Here is a 23326-nt window from a genome sequence, read left to right on the forward strand (position 1 = left end):
TATCAACAAGGCAAATCTGGAGATAAGTATGCAAGCATACAAAACTTTCTACTGCTTCTTTCTCCTCAAAACCCTTAGACTCCAGCAGTAAAAGCTTTGATTTAATTATGGTGCTTTGTCACATAACAGCCTTATTTTTCTCTATGAAGTGCATTCTCAAAGTAGCATTCTCTCTTCCAAAAAATGAAATTTCTTGTTCTAAAAGGTAACTTCCTTGTTAGTAGCTGTAAGTTGAAGCAGACACACAAAAAAGGAAGAATACTTTAAAAAAGGACAAACTTGAAAATAAAGAGCAAGTTCTGTCACTGAATGCACCTGGAAACTATCTAGAGATAATAAAAATCAGAGCTCTCTCTCAGACAGACACTCAGTTGTGCAAGAGGACAGTTATTACAGTTGGACAGTGGAATCTTGAGCTCTAAAATCCAATTTCCCGGCTTACATGATTTCAAAATAAGTCACACTTGCCTGACCCAACCGAAGGAAGCTTTAGATCTGCAAACTCCTTTGATGGATTTAATCCTGCATGGTCAATCCACATTGTGCCAAAAGGAGGGGTACACTTAATTTCAAAACTTAGGAGACATTCTGCACATTGGAAGTTTATGCTTACAACTGCTAGATTTTTAATTGTTATACCATTGTGGATCTTCATACAGACCTTGGCTTCCGGATCACTGTTGATGCTACAAGAATCATCATCATCAGATTGTGGACCATTTCTGTGGAATAAAAAAAAACAAAACAAAACAATATCAGTCTTAAAATCATATGAAAATTACAGCACAACACAAAACAGAGTTGGTCATTCCACTGAGCCCTCTGAAGTCATTGTACCTGAGCTTCAAAGAGGCATAGCGTAATGTTGCTCCTTCAAACTCCTTCAGACTTGGGTCTGGGTTCACAGTGGCTGCATGCAGGTCCTAGAGATAGAGGCAATGCTATTAGTATAGTTTTAATACTATTATAATAGTATTAAGTACACCATCATGTTATTTCTTATCTCAAAGGGAAATTAAATCCTCCCTGCAAAGAAGCGATAGTATTTCTGGCTGAAGTTGAAAAGAGGCATGCATATATAGATGTATATATATATAAATATTTCTCAAGCTGCATTTCATTCAGTGCAGGCATCTTATTTGTTACATCATGGCAGTTGCCCTGCTAGCTTAGACTGAATCCATTCCAAGTGGAAAGATAGAAAAGGCAGCATGTTTGTGAGCTAGACATCCCTAGCAATACCCCCATTCACTTTGGCCTAGGTTATGAATGACATTCATGGAAAAATAAAAGGGGAAAACAGCCACTGCCATGCAAAAAAACAAGGGTAGTAGTAGTAAAGGTTCTAAAATCTGACAATATACTTGCCTTCCAAATGTCACTATTAATCTTTCCCCCATTCAGTACAGCAAAATCACTCCATGGCTGTTTCTAGACACATAATTATTCACACAGGAAGAAGCACATTGATAAAAAAAAAAAAAGAAAAGAAAAAGAAAAAAAAAAGAAAAAAAACACAAGACACTGTTGTTAGCATTGATATTTACAGGATGGGTTAGGGAACAGATCACCTCAAACTTCAACTACTTACTCCACTATAGCATGGCATTTGGAGGGAAGGGGAGAGAAGACATGCCTCTATGCCTCTAACAGTTACTTACCAAAACAAATGATTGAAACAAGGAAAGTTAATATAAATTAGGAACAGACAATGAAATTACTCTTTAACTATGATCTTAAAAGCAAGCAAAATGAATCTGAATATGAATGTTGGCCACAGCTGCTACAGCCTTTGATCAACAGCAATTAAGGGGAAACATTAGGATTTCCATTTGATTGGTACTTTCGTTAAAAGACCCTAAAGGTACTGGAACTAGAAGTACTGAAACACAAAAAAAATACCTACAAAGGTAAGATACACACAAGGTAAAAATCAAATATTTCTAGAGAGAAAGCACAAGAAAAGGGCAAGAAGGGAAGAAGGATTAGTAAGGAATGCAGGGATTTCTTGCTGAAAAAGTAGTTTTGAAAAGTCTACCAGATTTTTAAAAAACAACCCCAAACCAAACAAAGCACCCACCCTCTCCTTTTCCATTCAAGTTTCTCAAAGATTTTCAGAGGTGTACAGTGGTACAATCAAGCAAGTAGCAGTGTGTCTAGCACTAAACAACCTGAGTGAGGTTCAGGCTTTTCTGTAAAGCTTGAGAAGAACAGCTAATGCAGGAGTGCCTCTCTCCTCTGTCTCACCTGGAGAGAATTCCCATAGTCCTCAATAAAAACCAGGAGATTTGATTGCTGGGAGACCCAGAGCCACTTCTCTATATCTTCACCAAATCAAGAAATCCTGAAATTAATTCCCCTTCTAAGATGAGCTCTGCTGGGCTGTCTAGCTCAGCCCCAAAGTGAAGTGGTACCCACTAATATGGCCCAAAGTATTCATCTGCAGGGAGGACTTCTCACCACAGAAGCATTCTCAGTATATCCCCACTGGAGGAATTATTTTGAGATTGTGAGAAACAACTCCCAGGAATAATCCTTTCCTAATGTGCCTTTGAATTAATTGAGTTGTTACCTTTTCCTCCCAAGCCCCCTCTCTCTAATTACCAGCTGCTGGTACTTATGTTACCTACAGAAGAACCTCTAGAGGTGTTCAAGACCTGGGATGAGTTAGGCTATAAGAAGACACAACTACTATCACCAAATTGTCCTATGATCTCAAAGAAGCTCTTATTGAAACTTAAATACAATAGATTTTTCTCTGCACAGGAAATGGGAAAGAGGCAGCAAAATTTCTAAAATTTGGAAAAGAATGTTACAAAAGACAAGGATTCAAAAAGGAAGTAATTTGACAACACACAAGAGAAAAGACAGATCTAAAATGAAGTCAAATTTCAACAGCTGTGCAAAACCAAAATACATTTCCATGCTTTTGAGGGGGAGGAAGGGAAGGAATGTTGCAGGTTATTCATATTTAGCATTTATTAGCATTTTTGTTAAATCAGCAGGATTTTTGCATAATGCTTAACCCATAATTGCTTTGGATTGAAATTTACTGATTATCTTGTGAAAGAAAAATTGCCTTGCACTTCATGTAAAAGTAAGACATTTTCACATTATTTTCATTTTTAAAACATTTTTCCATTTCTATGCATGACAGCATCATTCCTCCCTGCAGTTTTTAAAAATTCTCTGTTCAACAATAATAACTGTTTTTCTTTATGCTAAATATCCAGAGTAAGCTACAACATAAAAATGGCTGAATTGATCTGTTCTTTGTTGACTGCCCTCAGCTGTGAGCCACATTCTACCAAATGAAGCAAAGCTTCTGTATATTACATTATTTAAGAGACAGGGACACAAAATAAAGTTATAGAAAAAAAGGAGGAAACAAGACAAAGGGTAAAAAGGTGTTACTCAGGGGGGGTGGGGAAAATGGTGTTGCTAAATGTTTGTTTGACAAACTCATAACCTGAAAGAGCCCAAATAAACTCATTTCAAGACTGGCACATGATGCTTTACAGACAAATGTAACTTAGATAAGGTATTTTTATGGACTCACAGAAGCCAATTGGTTCAGATATCAAATACTACCCATGCCAGTCCTCAGTCCTAGATTTCACTCTTTTATCTGCCTAGAACCTTTTCAGAATGAAGCAATACAAATCCAGCATGGGGGAATGAGCTAAACACAATTCCCTTGAAGCACAGGCTTCCAGCAGCAGGGAGGGAAGCAGCAGTGCACAGCTCACACATGGCTCCAGCTGGCAGGTGGAAGCTCTCCCCCACAAGGGATGCTGGCAGTGGTAGTGCTGGGACTGAGGCCTTTGGGAGCCCCCAGCCTAGACTGAATCCCCAATCTTCTGTGAAGTGTCAGATTGACCTTATCACAGACACCTGCATTACTCTTCCCCAGGGAGGGAAAGGAGGAGCACTTGGGTATGCAGCAGTGCAGGGAGCAGGAATTGAAACAAATATTGCCTGCCAGTGACTTGGAGATGATACAGTGCTGGCATGAACCAACTGCAGAGAGACTAAAACCCAAAAATTCATGATAGCTGACACTGTCAAATTATTTCATTACTCCTATCTCCAACACACACTATGACTTATTTCTCTCTTACTGCTCTGCACTGGGGTTCTGTTCAGAACCAGCTGAATCACAAAGGATTCTTCCTCCATTTCCTTTTAGTAAAGCTTGGCATCTGTGGTTTCAAGAAATGCAGGACTTCTTCTAATAGTTCCCACTATAACTCCAGCCATGCCTGGAGCCTCTGTAGCTGTTTCAGTATTTCGAAGTGGACAAAATCCTGGGCCCAATTCATGCTCTTGTTTTGAGCTCCCATACTCCAAGACTGCTGGTACTGGACTGAAATGCTGTCTTAATGATCACTGAGTCAAAAAGCCAGTACTGCTTCAATAACCCTAAGATGCTGATCTATGAATACAGAAACTGACAAAAAGCAAATGCTTTTGCCTATATCTACAAATAAAATAACTACATGATATCATACTAATACGAATTTTGGGGATGTGCTTATTTCTGTATTACCTTTTACAGCACAGTACATGATCTTGGTGCTGCCATAGAACTGTCTATGCATATGACTTTGCTGGAACAAATTCCTTGCTGAATTAGAACTGCCATATCAAAACGTAGGTGAGCCTACTACATGTGTATGTCTAACTTAATACATCTATACTGTATTAAAATCTGTGTTATTATAACTCACACATTTTATACTCTGGTGATGCTGTTGAGAATTAATGATTATTATTCATAATCACAAACTATATTTCATTTAAAGCAAAAAATCATGAAAGGTTAAAAATACATGTAATACATTATCAGTAGGTCTGAAATTTTAATTGTAAAAACACTTTAAACAGATGTAGAAAAATATTTCAAATGAAAATACGTTTTTCTTCTCCTCTACAGTTTACCAACCATACTGATTTCTGAGTTTTTGTGAAAATCATCCATAATTTACTAATTAACGTCCCATTCTCTACATTCTAGAGGTAGAAAAATAATAACACTAAAGTTATATTCTTCACATGTACATGGCAGGAATTTATACTAGAAGCTCATGCAGCCCTTTACATTCAGCATTTCTGAGGTTTTTTTCTTGTTTTCTACCAGAATTGTAACAGTCACAGTTCTTTCTCCATGAATCCTCTCAGAAATTATTTCCAGCACACCTGGTACACAATAATGAAATGTGTTCAAGTCTGCAGACCTTATGAGTAGCATATATGAACACGTGAGAACAACTTACTAAAATAATGAACAAGACTGTATGTATTTAAGCCTACACAGGATAAAAGTTTTAGGGTCAAGATGGTAATACATACTTGGATGTCCTTAACTCCTCTTTACTTCCATGTAAGTGAGTTTGATGGATATATGAGCAAAATAAAAAAATGTTCTCTCTAAAAGAATTAAAAAGCAAAAAACCAAATCCCTAGGGATTGCCTGATCCAAAACTCAGAGCCAGTACGAAGACTTCGCTTGACAGAGCTGTGGACATTTTTCTGAAAATTCCATATAAAAATAATTTAAAACCAACATTATCTTACATTAGTATTTAATTCCATAGAAGTCTTCCCAGCATACTCAAACAAAGTGATTGTGTTTTTTGAAGAATACTCTTCTTTATGAGAATTAATTTTATTTTTCTACTTACATGACACCAAACAAATCCTTGGATTGTGCCTGAAAGCATTATTTTTAAAGACAGTACCATTATTTTTAAAGACAGTACTGCTCTTTCAGCACATGTGGAGGGCAGAGTGTATCTCTCTGTTTCTAGTTAAAACCTGATAGATATTTGGTACTGGCAGGATGTACAGAGACTTACACCTGAGAACTCTTCATGTTTATTCAATAGAAACTACCCTGTAAAGGAACTAGAGTCTCAAATGAAGATTCATGTGTCTTTTGTGATACTCCTGCCAAAAGAGCCAAAAAGAAGACACAAACAAAGGGTCCAGCCAAAAGTCTTCTGTCATTTGCAAAAATTGTATGTATCCTGTATCCATACAATGCAGCAATGCTTCAGAACTGCCAAAGTTTCACACTCATCAGGCACTGTCTGTCCAGTTTATCAGAGACATGTCTGATTTCATCCTACATATCTAAAATTTAGGGTGTTTTATCAGGCACCACCATTATAAAATGATTATAGAGAATAGATACTTACGAGGTATTATCAGCAAGTAGCTACACTTTGAGACATTATCAGGCCAACTAAGCTATCAGCTAAGCCTGCAAGTTCACAAGGTTATTTCAATTTTCCTTGCAGTATGTAGCCCCCAAGAAGACACAGCGGGTTACCTCAGTTTCTGGAGTAGGAGATGGAGTAATGGAACCGAGCGATCCTTTCCGTGAGCCCTGGAGATCCGTTGGGATGGACACGGGACGCTGCCACTGAGTTGTTCCTGTTGGTATGTGCCAGTAGTAGATCCCAGCAACGTCATTTATTTTTTTCCAACCAGGTGGTAAGTCTGGGTCTGTCTGAAATGAATGATCACTCCATATATCTGCTGAGAACAGGAAAAGAAAAAAAAAATCACACAAAGACACAAACAGTTCTTCCATGGGTCTGCATACCTGGTAGTGCTGTTTCACAGTTCCTGGGCAAATGAATACCAGAAAAACATATCAAATTATGGAGACTCAACGTAACATGATAGATGAATAACCTCTTGTTATACTGCTGCTCTTAATCTCTTTTTGGAATTAAAAGTTCCTTTTTAGTCTATCCTTCAAGCCTTCTACTAGATATTTTATTGTAGTTGCTTTTTTCCTGAGTCTCTCTCATTTCTGCTATCCAAATGTATGCACATACACACAAACAGACACACAAATATCATGATAATTTGAAATAACTCTTACACTCCAAGGTACAAATCAGACTATTTCTCCCCCACAGCCACTTTAAAAGTTCTTAAATTACTAATTTACCATTTGAGGACTAACCTGAGCAAGTTCTGCAGAAGAAATGCTAGATGATACCATTACACTCTGTAATAAAAAATGTCACCTACGACCCAAACCCGAAATCAGGAACATCACCATAATCAGTTCCAGAAGTTCACAAGAATTCTAAACATTTGCTTTTAAATGTCTCCTGTTGTGATCTCTATGGCATTCAGCATGTAGTTCCTGACTCTAAGGTGTTACATGTTTTAAAGCCTATTCATCTTCAACCTTGCCCACTTTTGTTTCCCAACTGAATAAATCCACTGTGCTCTTCTCAACCACATAAAAGGCAAATAAATGCAAAACACTTTCCACAATTTGGGCCGCATCATGCAAGAAGTAATGTGATCAAATATCTAAACATCACAATGAGGTATGTGAGCAACATCTGCAAGTCCAGTTTAAGTTTAAAGCTTAGGCACAGCTTCTGTTCTTGCTATGGATGTATACACAGCTACTCAAACATACAGGCAGCAGAGTGTTAAGCTATGGTTGCATTAAACTGCTCATTTCAAACCAATCAACCAAAGACTCAGAGGAACCAACATACTGGTATTTATTGTTGCAATGGCATGCAGCACCAGAAATACCTAAACAGGAATTACTTTGAAGTAAAAGCAGACAAAACTCACAGCAGAAATAAAATTTTTAACCCAGCGACAGAAACAAAGAATATGTCTGCAAGAACTAGTTGCAAGACAATAAATTATCTCATATGTGAACAAACAGTTGGAAGGAAATCATGTAAAATATCTGGGATGAGAAAATAGCACTTAGCTGAATAATACTAATTTATTTTGAAAATTTATCCACTAGCAAAAATAAATACTAAATAATAAATACTAAAACAAAAATAATGTTTCCATATGTTGAAAAATAAAACAGGAATTAGAGTCATTTTCAATTAACATAGCTTAAGACTTCCACAGAGCCACATTTCCCACACAAAATGACTGATTTGTGTCTGTGTGCAGGTGCTCCTCAGGCAAAGGGACTGGCTTCAGGCCATCGGATAAATGTGGCTGAACAGAGCAGCACCAGAGGGCACGTGTTCATCCTGAAACACCAGTCTCATCTTTGCTATGCAAACCTGCTTGAAAAAAAACCAAAGCAAACCTATGTGTGTCTGAGCCCATGCTGCAGAATGGCAGACTGCTGGGATAACCTTTCCAGAGGCTGAGGTTTCCTACCAGCATGACCTGGGGAGCCTCCCTGGTGCACTGGCTGTGCTAACAGATGGAAGCACAGCGTGCAGGGCAAAGGCAATGCAGCATCACTAGAGATACCAGCACAAAGAAACACAAAAAAGTAAGCATCAACATACAAAATCTAACAAGGCAGACAAATGTGCTTGAGGCATCAGAGACCTGCTACAGGGTATCAGGACATCAGTGGCTTTACTCTGCTTGAATGTGGAATTACAGGTAGCAAAATAATTTCCATTGAATTTGGAAGATCCCATTTAATGGCATGACATTTCAAACAGTGTGATTTTCATTGCACAGCAGCTGGGTGTTATCTCCACTTCCAAGAGAGCTTGGTGGTGATGATAAGCAAGGTGTGGGGACAGAGAGTTGGTGCCTCTCTACTTAGGTCCTTGTGCATGAGGGAAACTTGGTTTCCTGAAGGCCAAGCAAACTTCCTTCCTGAAGAAAATACTCTTAAGTAAGGCAACGTGTCTAACACAATAAATTTTGTATTGAACTGGGAATTGTACTTAGAAAAACATGCCTGTATTTTGCACATGCATCTCTTCAGATGAAAACAAATCCCACCAACCAGCATGGCTGGGGCACTAATTTATGGACAAAAAGAGCACTCTTGAGTAAGAGGAACTGTAGCCCCAAAGGGATTGAGTTTGGCAGCATGCATGACTTCAAAAGAGAGACTGTAAAAATGCTGTACAGAGTTACCAGAGTGCTGCAAATTCTGTTCCTGGGAGGTACAGTACAGTAATAGCTCCCATGCCACAGGACAACTTTAACTGTTATTTCACATGCTAAAACCACATTTTTTGAAAACTGGGAGACAGCAGCAAGGTAGAGTCATACTATGACAGAAAATATATTCAGGGAAATCTGGGTATTACCTCTGGAAATGAAAGGTATCATTGCATCATTCAAAGGACACATGCTTTGCTTTGCCAGGGATTTGTTTCAACAGAAGGATCTCATTTTGTCTCCTTGGAAGCAGCACAGCAGATGCGAGTGCACAGGCTCTGGCTGATGCAAATGCAGCTCTGCTGGAGTTGGTGGAAGCATGAGCCTTTCAGTCAGTCTTTCTAGCTTAAAGAGGGCTTATTTCACTGCATGGGATCAGAATGCCCAAGTGAGACTGCTTGTCTACAAGGCTCAACAATACTGGCAAACACTCGATCTACACTATCTAAATAGGTTAAGTAATAAAATACCCACACTGTACAGAGATGAAGATGAGATATCTCTTTTTTGTTTTGTATTTCTAGCTTAGCTGCCTCAATTCTTATGATGATTTTGAAACAATTTTTCTTCTGTTAAGATTCTCTGAAGAAAAGGGACACCATCCCAACACCGGATTTGATCGAGACTGATTGCCAGTTTTTAATTCCACAGTAAAAAACTGAAAAGGAGTGTTCATTGTCCAGGCTGGAAACATGTTGTTACAAATAGGAAAACTTTCAGTGTTCTCCAAATGGGAAAAAAAAAAATCTGGTCAATAATAAATCTGTGAAGTCACTTCTGAATCTCTGGCCCTCCCACTGCTCATTTTCCAGCAGTGGATGCACAATATAAATGAAGAATTCAAACTGAAAAACATCTTGTTTGTAAAAAGATATCTAATAAGCATCAAAGCTTTCTATGTCAAAAACTGCAGAGAATGGGCCAGCAACAACATCCAACATGTTGTCCTAGTGTTTGGCCACCAGTGGGAAATCACTAGCTTCATATCTGATGTCTGTCTTCATAGCTGGGCTGAAGCATGATGAAGAGCTGGCCCACCATACCACATGTGTATTACAGATCCTGTCCCTCCAGGCAAACAAGGGGAAGCACGAAAAGGAACTGGGAAAACAGGAGGATAAAAAGGTTTTATTAAAAGGAAAGAGGTGGGAGAAAGTATTGTGGTTTCTTTCTGAAGTACCAAAATCTTGAAATGAAAATGTTTTACTTCAGTCTTCTGCATCTAAATAAAAGCAAAACTAAAGGAAAAGAAGGCCACAGAAACTCAGTCTTTTTGAAGAGATGCCAATGACTTCAGCAGGTCCAGGATTTCATCCTAAGAGAAGCATATTCCCCCAGCCCATACACACACTGATGATCAAGTCAGGGACTGAAGGGAGAAGGAGATTTTGTATTAATGACGGAGGGCAAGTGAAATTCAAGGAGCACTCTCCACTCAACAGCACAACAAAAAGAACAGAGGTCAAGTATGTTTTTATCCCATCTGTTTCCTGCAGTGGGTTCAATGTGCAAGTTTAAATTGTTTGGTTTTAATGAAGTCTCCAAAGATAACTTCTCACTTTTTATGCACTACAGCAAAATCAACAGCTTCACCTACTCAGATGATTCACACCAATGGTGGCCAGCAGGCAGCCTCACCTAAGCATCACTGCAAGAGGCACGAATGCAATCTCAGCAACAAATGCAGCACAAACACAAGTCAACAGGTCAAATAACCATGAATCAGACACATCTGCCTCATTTGGGGAACGTTACTCAATGAGGAGTGATAAGCAGCCAGAAGCTGGTCATTTGTCACATCTCTGCTCACAGCATGGTTGTCATGGCAACCCTGTCATCCTCCTTGCCGAATTGCTGAACCAGTCACACGCACTTGGGGAGAGGAAGATTCTCTAACACTTTCCAGGAAAACATGCTGAAACGTGGGATCTACAGGCATACATGTAACCAAACTCTATCTGTGCCAAAATGATTTGCTGTTTTGATCAACTGTAAAATCAGCCATAATCAGAAAAGACTGACTTTGGAAAAATCCTACGGAAGTTTGGGATGAATTGCCTGTACTATTTTTCTTTTTCATGAGATGCAGCAATCTTTGTCTGTATAAATGAGTTACTACAAGCAGAAGCATTCAAGCAGAGATGACTAATCTAAAGGAAAGGAGAAGAAAGCAGATTTGTCAACATTCAGGAAAAAAATCCAGAGACCACAACTAAACCCACTTGTTTTGCTGTCTTGGCTTATTTTCCCTTTCAATGACCAGAGCCCAACCTGCTGATATAAGGACCACAATACTAGCACAACTACCAAAGAAAACACAGGCAGGTGACTTCAGCAGAGGGGCTCTGAAGAACTGTTGATAACTGTCATGGATGAGGGTGATGATACTAGCTGTCCTGCTTAAATGGGAGAATTTTGGGGCCCTCCAAGTTGTCTGCTCAGGGGCAGTACAGTCTGAGGGGCAGAAGTGAAGCTGTGAGAAGCCAGCACCACAGCTGGTGTTTACAGCAGCACCAGGAAAAAGTACTGCAGTAAGACTGTGAGGAAAGATCTATATGTTCCTTCCTGGAAAATGGACAAAAAATAGGTAAACACAAGAGGACTAGCCTGTTCACCAACCAAAAACATCAACAAAATAAGTAGAGTCTGATAAAGTAAGGAAGGAAGACTTGGAGGTGACCTGAATTGCTGTGTCAAGGGCACTTTTGTGGCAACAGATGGACCAGGAAGAAGTCAGCCTCTGTCCCAGCTGGAGGAGGGTGGCTGTTTAGCCAGTGGTGAAAACATTAAATTATAGACATGTAGAATCAGAAATTATAGACATGTAGGAAGAATCATGTCAGCTTGAGCAAAAGCTGATGAATTGCTGCCTGAAAAGTGCTGTACTGGAGACACATACTCTGGCTCTTCCACAAAATTACTGTGTGACAAGAGATCAATATCTTGATTAGGGTGCTGATGGACATTAGGAGAGCTAGACAACTAAGAAGATCTACTGGGTCTGGATGGAATTGGTCTAATTTTTTTCTTAGCAGCCTGTAACATACTGCACATTTTATTTATAACCAAAACAAGTGCTGGAAAGACTCAGTGGTTTAGTTAATGCTAAGCAGTGCTTGCATAGGCCCAAGATCATCTCTGTTCTCAGTCTCAAGCAGACAGGCTAGGCATTGGCCTACTAGTGCTAGTGTTTGCATCACTTTTTATAGGTGATTATTTATTTCTTCACTTACTAAGCTTTCTTCACCACGAGTCATGACTTCTTATTTTTGCTCTTCCAGTTCTCTTCCCCATCTCACTAGTGGGAGGAAACAAGACACGATAGAATTCACAGCATATTGGCCAACCTAAGATCCGGGAAAAAATAAGCAGGTACCATCTGGGGTGGAATAAAAAAAAGAGTCCCAAACAAGTGAGGGCAGCATATAAATGCATGCCCTTTCCACCAACTTGGTGCTTAAATGAGACAGTGTCTGAACAAAGTGCACCAATACCTTAGAAGATTTTTACCAACTAATTTTCAAAGCAGTCAGAATAATTTGCTACTGTTCCAGTGAGTGATGTACTGCTTATAAATACCTTTTGCATATCACAGAACGACAGAATGGTTGGGGTTGGAACATAGTTCTGAAGATCATCTTGTCCCATCCCCCTGCTAAAGCAGGTACACCCAGAGCAGGTTATGCAGGATTGCATCCAGGTGGGTTTAGAATATCTCCAGAGAAGCAGACTCCAGCCTGTTCAGTGCTCTCCCCCTCACAGTAAGGAATACAACCAGTATAACTGAGTTTCTAGCTAATTTGAAATACTAGTTCTCTATTCCTTCCACTAGATGGCAAAAGCTTTTACTTAAAGAGTAGTCCAAAACACAGCAGACTGTATACCTCTAAATTGGTCTAAATCCACTGTAATCATGCATTGTGTGATTGTGACCCAAAGGGCCTCATCACCTCAAAGGACTGTGAGCAGCAAATAGTTCATCAAGAGCTATTCAAGAGTATTTTCATTACCATTATTAGCAAATTACTAAAAATGGTATTGCAAGTCAATTTTCAGGGCTAAACCAGTCCAGCAGCAATCTGCATCTGCTTTTCTGATTTTTTTTTTGCATAGTATCTCTTCTTCCTGTGCTTTTCCCCATACAGAGCAGAACTGCTGCATATGATCTCATGTTCTGCGTTCATAACACGTATTTACTACTTCATCTTGTTTTAGAAGCAGGGTTTTGTTTGGTCTAAAGAGGAAGAATCAAATGACCACCCCACCCAAGGGACTGCTGGACTGACAGAGCAAAGCCTGTGCACACACTGTCCCACTGACCAGCAGGCACCTGCGCTGCACACCAAAGGAGGGCAATGTGTGCATGCATGGAGTCCAGCCTTCCTTCCCTTCAAATTTATCTGTCACAACAGCAGCAGCCAAGCATTTGGTAGAAAAACTGGGAAAATCACTCTGCTAGCAGCTCTGGATTTGTGTATTTCTCCCTTAAAATAAAGAGTCTGATTCTCCTCTCTTCTCAGAGTGAACTGGTATGCTAGTGTCAAACCATCCACAGACAAACCAATAATTCTGGGCAATGAACAAACATAGTCAGGAATTTTCACCCAAAACAGAAAGGTTCAGTCTATAACTGACACAAAAGATACTCAAGTTAAGCACAGATGTCCTTCTGACTTCAAGACAGAGGATGCTTGCAGAGCAGGTGGGGATGGTGCGCCAGGGTCTGACATATGGCAGTGGGGTCACCTCAACAGCTTCACTCTCCACAAAGGAGCTCCTGCACCACAGTGCTTTACTTACAACTAACACTCTTGTTTTGCAGGCTTCAAATGGATTTCAGTATCTCCCAGCCTGTAACTCTCCATTTTACTGAAAGGCTGAAGACACAAGTAGCCATCTCCTTTACACTTTCTGCTAGTGGCTAATGCTTCTTACCTGGATACAAGCCATGAAAGACAGAGGAACAGATCTGAATCCCTCCAATACACCTGCCATTAATCCCTGGTACAAAGAATGGTACAAGGTTGGACTCCACACTTTTAATCCCATTTGTGTGAACTGAGGAATAGCTTTCTATAGGTCCTCTCTATTGTATTTCTATTGTATCCTCAATAGTTTAAATTGAGGATTGGCAATGTGAGTGAGTGCCACTAGAATCTGAATGACACAAATAGTAAGAGAGAGTATGGAGGAAAGAATCTGACTAGCAGTCACCATTTTGTTTGTCTGTTTTAGAAAAGAAACTGCATAAAAATATTTGCATTATAAGCCAGGTACTGGGCAAAGGTGATTTTCTCCATCTAAAATATAATGAGGCCTACTAACTTCAGGAGTCAATGGAGAGAAAGGACTGCACTTCTCTGGAGAATATCCTGCATAAATATATTGATATACTCAGACATTTTAGGGATGTGCTCATTAGTGGTTTTGTGCATATGAATGGCTAATTAAAAGCAAGCGAAGTTGCCCAATGGCACAGAAATACAATTCAGCTGGTGGCTTGACTAAATCTGCCTTTCCTTGACAGTTTCATTTAGAGCACTGTGCAAATACATTAGAAAAACCTTCTTCTGAATCTAATGATTCAGTGAAAACAGAACATAAAACTGAATTACAATGGATCTACTGCGTGAAATTAGATGTTTTACTTCACAAAAAAAAGCTAACTTTGCGAGAACAGTAATTTCCCCTCTCATATCCAAGCTCTGCTCATCCTTCAGCTCACACACTGCAGCAGAAGCTCTAGGATGCCATGAAAATGACCGCTTTATCCTCACACCAACCTTGTGAGGCAGGAGAGTGCCAGCCCTGTTTTAAACAAAGTCAGGGGGATGTAGGAGAGGTCTGAGATGCACTAAATAACTCCCTGGAGTCATGGCCACACTCCAGGTCTGTGCAGGCTCCCTACACCAAGCCCCAGCCAAACACACACAGTGCACAGCGATCAGCCACTGTGCTCCGGTGTGATTACACATCAGAATCCCCTTCCATCGCCATCCTGCAGCATGGGCTGCTCCTTCTACTATGGCAAAACTTGGTCTATTTAGTACTATCAGTAAAAGCTGGAGTGTGACTTTCAACAATCTATACAATGGATTCATTTGCCACTTTAAATCTGTAGTGAAACGTGCATTAGAGAGCAAACAGAAGGCTCCTGGTTTTTTCCAACATAGAAGTCAAATACCTAATATTTCTCCATCTGCAAATTAATTTCATGTTGCTACAGTACTGAAGGGATGGGAAAATTTATTATGGTGAAAATCCACTTAGAGATGCATAAGCATGAAGTTGTGCACAAGCCTAGGAAGCGGCACATTGGCCCCATGGCCCACCTGCAGTCAGAGACACTGAGGGGGAGGCTTGGGCACCTTGGGCAGCTCCAGCCCACGCTGAGGGCTTGTAGCACAGTGAACTCAAGCTTCACCTCCCAGCCTCAAACTTGCAGACTTTTTATAAAAAAGAAAGCCAACAACCAAACAACTTTAACCTTTTCAAAGTAATTTTGCTTCAGCTGAACTAAGTATTTTCCTGCACAGTGCACAGAGCCATCCATGAAGTGCAATGTATGGCATCTACAGGAGGAAGGCTTCACAAATGGGGGCTTCTGACAGCAGATGGAAGCTCCAGAGGAGCTGGCTGCGTTTCACCTGCTGTGGGGGAGGGAAGCATGCTGATAGCACACAGGGGCCTCTTAGTCCTGCAGTTTATTCTAGTATTTCACATCACTACGTTGGTATATCAATTTTCTATTAAATCTAGTCATACTGTCCAAATACCTTCTGGTATTAAGAAATCTCAGAGATGTTAATCATCTTTGAAAGCATCCATCCAGGATTAGAAATATCAGTATTTTCATTCTTATATCTACTTCACGAGACTCCAGCACTAAAATTCTGTTTTTTTCCACTGAGTGGATTCATATATGTAATTGAAGCTAGACTTAAAAATTTGCATTCAAGGAGATACAAATGGTATCTCTGACAAATGCACTAGCAAGAATTAGAAGAAAATTCAGAAAAAAAACCCTGTGGCCTAAATCACCCTGGGAAGTCTGTTAGCAAACAGTAGCCAGGAACAAACCCAACACACAACTAGAGTCCTATGCCAGACAGCATTTGAAAGAGAAAAATGAATAGATTAATTTTAAAATTCCACAGAACCACAACACAATTTCACTTGCAATTAGTCCCACCTTCCATTTAAAGCCCACTAGCAAAATGGATGCTTTGAAAACAAGGATAAAGTTCCCTTAAAGATGCATATGCCCAGAGCATAACTTGAGAAGTTCTTTTTATTGTGAACCCTGAGATAGAATACCCCTAAACACAAACACCTGCTTGGTAAGAACAAAAATATGCCAGAGCACAGGAAAACAACAGACAAAATCTCCAGTGCATGATAAACTGAGCTCTATAAGCACTGTGGAGAAAACCTTCTGGTGTTACAAAAATCTCAAAAAAGTTTGTTATCACATATGTGCATGTGACTGGCTAATTTAAAGCAAGTGAAGCTGCCCAATGGCACAGACATACATTTCAACTTGTATGTGATTGTCATCACATGTTTCACAAACAGTAAAACAAGAGATGCACAAGCAACAGAATGATCCTCTCCCCCAGGTGAAAACAGTAGCTAATCTTTGGTGGAAACCTTTTAATTTGTGGATGTGCCAGAGGACTGCAGGTGGTTTTGGAAAGCTGGAAAACCAGTTATGTAGGATGAGAAGAGTACCCTTTCTGGATTTCTATTCACCTTTGTTGCTGAGCAAAAACAAGACTGCAGATAGATCCTACAGGATTAAGATACATACAGCTTCAAGAGCTGTTTTTCAATGCACAACCTTCACCTTCTCATTTTCTTCAATGGACAAAGACACCCACCTCCTCTTTTTTATCAATTTCTTACAAGTTCCTTTAATGTTACTCTTCTGCGACTTCAAATCCTCATATACAACAGCAGATAATTAATTATCTTTTGTCATTCTGGAAGGATCAAGGTCACAAAGGTTTTGAAGGCAGCATTTCAGTACTCATTGGCAGTTGAAAAAATTACACTTTAGGAACCAAGATCAAGATTAAAGTCTTCATGTATACAGTTTTGATGTAGGATTGAACTATCACACGACTAGTGCATGCACTTCTTGTGCCCTACTATAAAAATGGATGCAGCAGAATTAGAAAAGACAGACAGATAAAAATCTCTCTGCAGGGAGAGACACTGAGTAAAGTAGGGCTCTCCAGCTTGGAGAATAAATGACAGGGAGGAGGGGAGGATGTCAGAAAAATCTGTTAAATCATGAATGGTGGGAAGAAGGCAAGGATGGAAAGGAAATCAGCATTCACTGTTATTTACTGCTTCCTAAAACAGAAAAGCAAGAGGCATCTAATGAAATTATTGGAGGGCAATTTTATAATAAAAGGAAATACTTTTTCATACAACACATAATTTGATTATGGAGCCCACAGTCACAGGATGTTGTGGATGCCAGAAATACAAATGAGAAAAAAATGATTAAACAAATTCATGTTAGAAGTCTATCAAGGGCAATTAAAGAAGACAACATGAATGACATACCAAGTCTAAAAGTCCTGAAACTATCAATTACTGAAAGTGAAAAAGATATAATAGGGGGAGGACCACTTCATGCTAGCCATGTTCTTGTTTTAGTGAAGCCATAAGTTTCTTCCACTGACCCCTGTCAGAGAAGCAACCCATAAAGAACTCCATGATCCTAAGCTCTGCTATATAGGGTCATTTGGTTATGTACAACATGGAACTGTAAGCACTGTAACTCTTGCAACAGCCCTGCCTTCCATTTACTGTATTACATATATATTTATATGTAATATATTTACTACATTTACATTGGAAATAGTGGAACTAACAACATTATTGAAGGACTTTCATCAAAGTTACCACAGCAGTTATACTGGACCAGATTAAAAAGCCTCATCTGATGTGAGAATTCTCAAACCATTATATCCAAGCTTCCTCTAAGGGATTTATATATAAATATAGAAGGAATATTTATATTCCTAGAAGGATAATACACAATAACTTTATTTTCATAAATACAAAGGTACTTTCCTACCCTGAGATACAGAATAATCTCATATGACAATAGAAATGCAGGAGTTATGGGACTGAATATTAATATCTTTCCACACTTGTCCCCTTCCAATTTATACTAACATGCATCCAAAAGGAAGATTTTACTACTTTTATAGCAAATTATGCATCACCATTTAACAAATATAAATTTACTTAGAGGCAAATAGAACAGTTGGTCTTAAATATCTGTATGAATAAGGGAAGGGGAACATAGCTGAACTACTGAGGAGCAGTTGTGCAACAGCAGATCTGTCTGGTGATCAGTGCAGAGACACTGCTGGGGAGAGGTAATTAGCACTGCTTACACTACATGCTTTTACACATGACAATTACTACAGTTCAAAAAAGCTCTTCTGTCAGTCAGGGTTTGCAGTCTCGCCGTCCTGATATTATTTGCATTCCAAAAACTTTCAGAAGTAGAAAGATGACAGCAACACACTAATCAAGATGCTAGCCAGAAATTCAGTTTATGCACCAATAACAAATTCTCACTGAATCCTGCCACCTGAAAATAGAATCAGCTCAGATAGAACTGTGGCCAGGCAAACACACAGTCCTGACATAGCATCTGTAAAACAATAAACCAAAAGTCAAAATAACCCAATCTGGTGGCCTTTACACTGACCCTTTTGCAGTAATGTTACCAGAAGGAAAAAACAGTTTTCTCTCTCTTTTAAACTTTGATCACCACCTTACCCCTCAGCAAGTCATAAAAACACATCTCACCAAAAGAGCTTTAGTGTTTTAGCAAATGAGGTAGTTGATTTGCTCATTACTGCAGAATTCAAGCTGCAAGGTTCCTTTCAAAAAGTTTACTTTTAAAACACTGAAGAAATGAAATACTACTCTTGTGAACTTACACTTGTTTTCAGCATTTTTGACAGAAATTTTTATGACTTTGTGTCTTGTGATACCTGGAACTGTTAAACTCCCTAACTCTTGGAATCAATGGGAAAATTGCAGCTTGTCCACTTAAAAAAAAACCCAAATCAACAAATATTCAAAAAAACCCTCATTACAACCAACAGAATCACCCAAGTTTCAAAAAAAGGTAAAAGCTGAAAAAACAAAATTAAAATAAAAACATAACCCTAAAAATATAAACAATGACCTGAAATTCATTCTTGCTTTTGAATACACATTGTTTTTAAACTCCCATTTGGGGACAAGGTGTATTAGTTCCAAGAAGAATTTATGCTTGTTTTCCTTTTGTTTTTAATTGGTTTACTGGCATAGATTGAAGAAGTTATTCATCTTTACTTTAGTCTTTATAAATGCATCACATCTATAAGTATCCCCGTGCAATGAAAATGAGGATGCAAAATTAAATGTATTACTAATAAAGGAGCAACATGTGAAAACTCCCTCCCCTCCCTTCTACTTCCAACGCCGGATCTGTCCATTTGCCCTGTCTGCAGATGGGGTGCTTTGCAGAGGAAAACAAAAGCGGTCTCTATGCAAATACTAGGTTTATTCCTCCACCCACAATAAAGCTTCAGCTGTACACTTGAATACTTAAAATACAACCAGTAATTATTATTACAATATTTTAAAGTGTGGTCTGCAGGGAGTGCAACTTTTAAATCAGTACATTTTGCCTGTGTTTTTGTTTAAATACTGTCTGACAGTTTTGCACTGATGTCAACAAAATTTGGAAATAGTGAGCCTCAAACATTGGTTGAACACATAGATAAAACCTCCACTTACTTCTGGCAGAAAGAAAATCCACCCTTCTGCATCATTCCTGGAAAACCAACTGAGCAGAGTCACAACTCAGTTGGTTTTATCTTGGAACAGCTGAAGCTTGTCCCAGGTTAACAACAGGCTCCCTCAAGCCAGAGAGACCTGTCCACAAAAAACACGATTTCCTCTGGGAAATGTTGAGAACACTGGACCATGCCCCACTATTTTCCGGACCAGCTATTTGACACTTAAAGTGGATGTGACACTGGGAGGAACAGAGAATGGGGAAACTTCCACTGTCACCCTGTTCCTGAGGCAGCTTCTTTAAGCTGCATTTTCCCTGTGAAGTAATTGTAGGATTAAAAAATCTTAGGTAATAGGAGCTTGGTATATTCAAACTACCAGAATCTGGAGTACAGTACTGAAAGAGAGAATTCACCTGTGACATGAAATCAAGAGAACTATAGAAAGCAAATTTTCTGTTAATGATCATCTATTAATTTTGATGTTGCATAAAAGTCTTACTTCCTGTACTAAACCTGAATACACATAGGCAATATAATTTTACAAAGCCTAACACACCCATCTTAGCAGGAAAAAACCAATCCTGTAAGAAAAATGAAATAAACTTCCTCTTCCATGCCAGTGGAAGCTTAGCCCTGAAATCCCTGTTGTTCTGACGTCATCTTCCTACTTTTCAGATATCTTTGTTACAAAAAGCATTGGTTATGTTTCAGCACAATTAACCAAAGGAAATTAAGCAGTCAGTAGACTACAAAGTTTCTTAGTTGATCCACTGACAGCTTCCATGGGCAAAAAAAGGGAAATGTATTGTTTTGCTTTAGTTAAGTACAAAAGAAAAATAAGGTAATTTTACACCAAATGTTATCTTGAAATTCTGCTAGAAATGGAGTGTGACAAACAATGCTAGCTTACCCACAAAAAAAAAAAAAAGTGAACTAAATTACAAATAATTTTACAAAAGCCAAACCAAACTATTTCTTATTATTAGTTTGTTTCTGTAAGGAGCAAATACAATTGTGCTGTTTAATTACAGTTCCCCTGTAATGAAGAGAAAAAGTTGTGTAAAGGTTTTGTGTGAGTCAGCTTTCTAATAAGACATCCTTTTTCTACCTCAACAAATTGATTTATTTAGAACTGTCAAGAAGGACCAAAAAAAAAAAAAATACAAGATATTACTCAACATTCTTTGACAGCTCCCAGTTCAATACTGGCTATAAACTGTCTCATCTTTCTAACTCCCAAACCCACATTCAGTATTGCAAAAGTTCCTTTACCTTGAACTTTAGGGAATGACTAGGGGTATCACTATTACACTGTTCAGAGATTTTTTTTCCTTCCCTTTGACTACAAGAAAAATACAGGGGAAGAATTTGTCACGTGTAAAGGAGAAATCAGAAGTCTGGTTTTTAATGTATTTTAAATTTATGTAAAGATCTTCAAGCTCTATGGATCACAAGTATAAAACATCACTTGTCAATTCAATATTGAAATAATGAGCATTCAGGAAGACACTGCTGCAACCTAAACTGTCAGATACCAGCTGATCTTCCATTGAGCAGAATTTTTAATAACAGATAAAATAATAGTATTCAGTATCCAGGCCTAAGTGACATTGTTCACCAGTGCTATGAAAAAAGTAAAATAGAATTGTTACTTACAGTTACTAGATGTTCCTGTATAGTTCAACATGTACTGATCTGTTACCAGCATCCTTTAAGTTTGCTATATACATGTCCCAACAGCTTCATATTCTCCTTCTGTGTAGCATCTCCAACTCAAATATAAGAAAATACACTGCTGTGTTTAAACAGACACTCAATTAGTCGAACGAGGAATGGTGCTTTGGATGGGAGGGAAGAGAAGCCACCCCCATTCAACTGCCACTAAATGTAACACAGAAAACACCACATGTTGACCATATAAATGACTGCATTTTCTAATAAGCCAAGAAAAAATAAGAGAGATGGCTATACATGAATTTCAGCAGTGTGTGCATATACTGCATCCTCCACTGATTTCAGTCCAGCTTGCAAGACATTGATGTATTTTCTGACTGACTCTGCTTAGGAGACAAGCTTTTGAAACAGTACTTTCAGCCACAAGCTTTTAGATGACAATCAAATCAAGATTTAATCAGTTCAACTTTGAACCAGAACAGCCCCTCATCCTGCAGATCAGCCCCCGGAAATATATTTATGTTCATTTTTTTCTCTCCAGCTGCCTGTATAAACACGAAAAGTTTAAAAAAATGTAAAGCAAAGATCCCCTCTTCAAATACAAAATTCTTCTTAAGGCTGTAATCCTCTGACTTCCTGAAGGTGCATTGCAGGAATGGTAGAAATTGATTTAGTGAAAGGCTTCTATTAGTGAGAGCGCTGTTCTCATTGCAAAGTCCCTCCCCTTGCTATAATCAATAATTTAAGCAAAGCCAAGAATCATGTCAGACAAAATGACCAGGATAACTTGACTGTCTCTTTCTTACAGAGTACGAGTAAAATTAAATTAAGGTCCGAATGGGAATGTACCCTAATTTAAAAATTAATTTGGCCAATTTGAGCTGTGTCTTTGGCTTTCCTGTTGAGTAGGGGAGGAGGGATGGGGTCCTTTGTTCCTTACTAAAAACTTCTCAGGTTCAGAGAAGTGCCCAAAATCCACTTCCATGAAATAAAAACCATAACCTTTGATTTAGAGTATTTTACCGGTTACATGCAAACAAAAAACGTGCTCTACAAAGTTAAAGCTCTGACTTGTGGATCATGATAGTGCTACTCCTCTCTCAGTGCCCTGCAATGTCTGAGTTAATAACTGATGCAGGGTTTAAAATTTAAATTGAGCTCTGCAGAATCTCAATTCAAAAGCAATTAAAAACATGAAAAATGCATTTAGTTACATTGTGTTGTTGTTCAGGAGGAAATAGTTTCATTAAGGAACAGTTTCATTGAAGAGCTCAGAATGATTTTCAAGCTAAAGCATTGAAGTAGTCTTAATATGTAATAAATCAGTCCAGTGTATCAAATTATATGCATATAAAATTATCAACATAATGAATAGCAGTTAAAAACCAATCCCTATAACACACCACCATATAAAAATTGATTAAAATGCCTCAGAGACATTATAGGCAGGAAGCAAAAATATGTTTTATATTTGGAGTTGTCCTCTCCCTCTTTCCCCAGTGACTTCTCATCACCAAAGATCATGGACCAACCTACATTGCAAGCTGAAGGACACTCACTGCTGGGGGTTACAAAACCAGATCCAGACACTGCAAGGAGCCCACTTAATGTCATTATCTTGAGCTCTGTGGCATCCAGATATTGGACATTTAGGGCCTAATCCTGAGTACCCAGGGGCTCTCAGAATGAAGCAATCGAGTCTTAACAGCAAATACATGTGCTTTCATGGGCTTGCTTAAAAAAGCTTCATGTCCCTTCAGGCAGGGATCAGACATCCACTCTCAAACAAGGACTGAGTTCAGAGCAAGGTCTCTGCAGCATGCCAGGTCACATCACACAACACCTCTTCTGGCCCACGGAGATGCTCAGTACTGCTCTGATCTACCCACCTTCTCCTGATGCAACAGCAA

The 23326-nt window shown here is 38.8% G+C and overlaps 1 protein-coding gene across 11 annotated transcripts in view; it reads right to left on the reverse strand.

Moving 5' to 3' along the window:
* The window catches only part of APBB2 (amyloid beta precursor protein binding family B member 2), a 166029-nt gene that overhangs the window by 58787 nt on the left and 83916 nt on the right, over window positions 1-23326 (reverse strand). For 6 of the 11 annotated variants that reach the window (XM_064710303.1, XM_064710305.1, XM_064710302.1 and 3 more), the window contains 4 exons: window positions 6335-6543; window positions 1369-1431; window positions 838-923; window positions 662-722 (listed from right to left, as the gene is read on the reverse strand). In XM_064710303.1, the coding sequence (XP_064566373.1) occupies window positions 662-722; window positions 838-923; window positions 1369-1431; window positions 6335-6543 (419 nt within the window). The remainder of the gene's footprint in view (window positions 1-661; window positions 723-837; window positions 924-1368; window positions 1432-6334; window positions 6544-23326) is intronic. The other 5 variants (XM_064710308.1, XM_064710304.1, XM_064710311.1 and 2 more) reach the window with 3 other exon arrangements.

The sequence above is a fragment of the Zonotrichia leucophrys genome, chromosome 4 (assembly GCF_028769735.1).
Source record: "Zonotrichia leucophrys gambelii isolate GWCS_2022_RI chromosome 4, RI_Zleu_2.0, whole genome shotgun sequence".
In the NCBI taxonomy this organism is placed as follows: domain Eukaryota; kingdom Metazoa; phylum Chordata; class Aves; order Passeriformes; family Passerellidae; genus Zonotrichia; species Zonotrichia leucophrys.